The sequence below is a fragment of the Myotis davidii genome, unplaced genomic scaffold (assembly GCF_000327345.1).
Source record: "Myotis davidii unplaced genomic scaffold, ASM32734v1 scaffold586, whole genome shotgun sequence".
NCBI lineage: Eukaryota > Metazoa > Chordata > Mammalia > Chiroptera > Vespertilionidae > Myotis > Myotis davidii.
The window spans coordinates 979,280-980,549 of NW_006296809.1; the positions used below are offsets into that span (position 1 = coordinate 979,280).

Here is a 1,270-nt window from a genome sequence, read left to right on the forward strand (position 1 = left end):
AGAACCCGTGTGGGGAGGCTGGCTGTGGGGGGAGTTTGCTGGTGCCTCGCCGCTGGCCAGGAGCGGGGGCTGCCGGACGCTTCTTTGCTCTGTGCTGACCGGTCCTCATTTGAACTCTGACCCTTAGGACCCCAAAGAGCGGCTCGGCTGCCGGCCACAGACCGGGTTTTCCGACATCAAGTCTCACGCCTTCTTCCGCAGCATCGACTGGGACCTGGTAAGGCCCACGGCATGGGATCCCCCCTTCTGCGGGCCTGAGGCGGGGCGGGCACTGCCCTGGGCGGGGCTGGGGTGACCTGGAGCCCACGTGACAGAACAGGGAGAGGGGGACCCATAGGCCCCTGGGGGGTCTGGCCCAGCATCGCCTGGCGATGCCGCCCTGGGTCCGTGGGGTGTCCTGACCGGCGACCACCCCCATTATGGTTCTGTGCGGGGTCCCGGAGGAAAGTGCGTCCTCTGGTTCCGTGTGGGTTTGTTTTCGAAGCCTGGCGCCCACCCTCGGGAGGCAGCCCAGGGGTTCAAGCTGCCTGCGTTCAGCCGTGGTTCCTGGTATTAAAGGAGAAAGGAGCATGTATGTGTTGGAACATACACGCGATTGCAGAGTTACTGAAGTAGGGCCTTTAAAATGTGATGTTTTGGAGGAAAACAGATTATATTAATGAAGTGAATGTCGAACTTCAGCTTGAATTGGGTCTGACAGAGCCCCACAGCCCTAGCCAGTTTGGCTCAGTGGATAGAGCATCGGCCTGCGGACTGAAGGGCCCCAGGTTCGATTCTGGTCCAGGGCACATGCCCAGGTTGCGGGTTTGATCCCCAGTAGGGGGCGTGCAGGATGCAGCCCATCAAGGATTCGCTCTCATCATTGATTTTTCTAATTCACTCTCCCTCTCCCTTCCTCTCTAAAATCAATAAAAGTATTTTAAAAAAAAAAAAAGCCCCACTCTGGGGTGACAGGCGTGTCCCCCCGTGGGCACGTCCCACACACAGGACGTGGGTCAGCGTTTGTGGGGGGGGAGGGGCCATCCACGTGTGGCCGCAGGCGGTGGGAGGTTCCAGGCAGGACCCAGGCCCTGCGGTTCCGCACAAGCACAGGGTGTCCTCAGCGGCTTCTCTGGCAGCACCTGTGTTCGTTGTCACGCCCCCAGAAGCTCTCCAAAAGCTCCCGGGCATCAGTGTCCCGGCCCCTCATTTCTGTTAGAACTGCGGCCGCGGGCCCAGGATGCGCCCGGGGTGCCACTGGGCTCACCTGGTACCGACTGGCCTGCTGCTG

General features: G+C 60.9%; 1 protein-coding gene across 1 annotated transcript in view; it reads left to right on the plus strand.

Annotated features, from left to right (window-relative positions):
• Positions 1 to 723, plus strand: part of PRKCZ (protein kinase C zeta) — a gene marked incomplete at its 5' end in the record, with an annotated part of 67,508 nt that extends 66,785 nt beyond the window's left edge. The window contains one exon of the mRNA XM_015569687.1: positions 128 to 723. Coding sequence (XP_015425173.1) covers positions 128 to 295 — 168 coding nt within the window. The remainder of the gene's footprint in view (positions 1 to 127) is intronic.
• Positions 724 to 1,270: the final 547 nt, after the last annotated feature.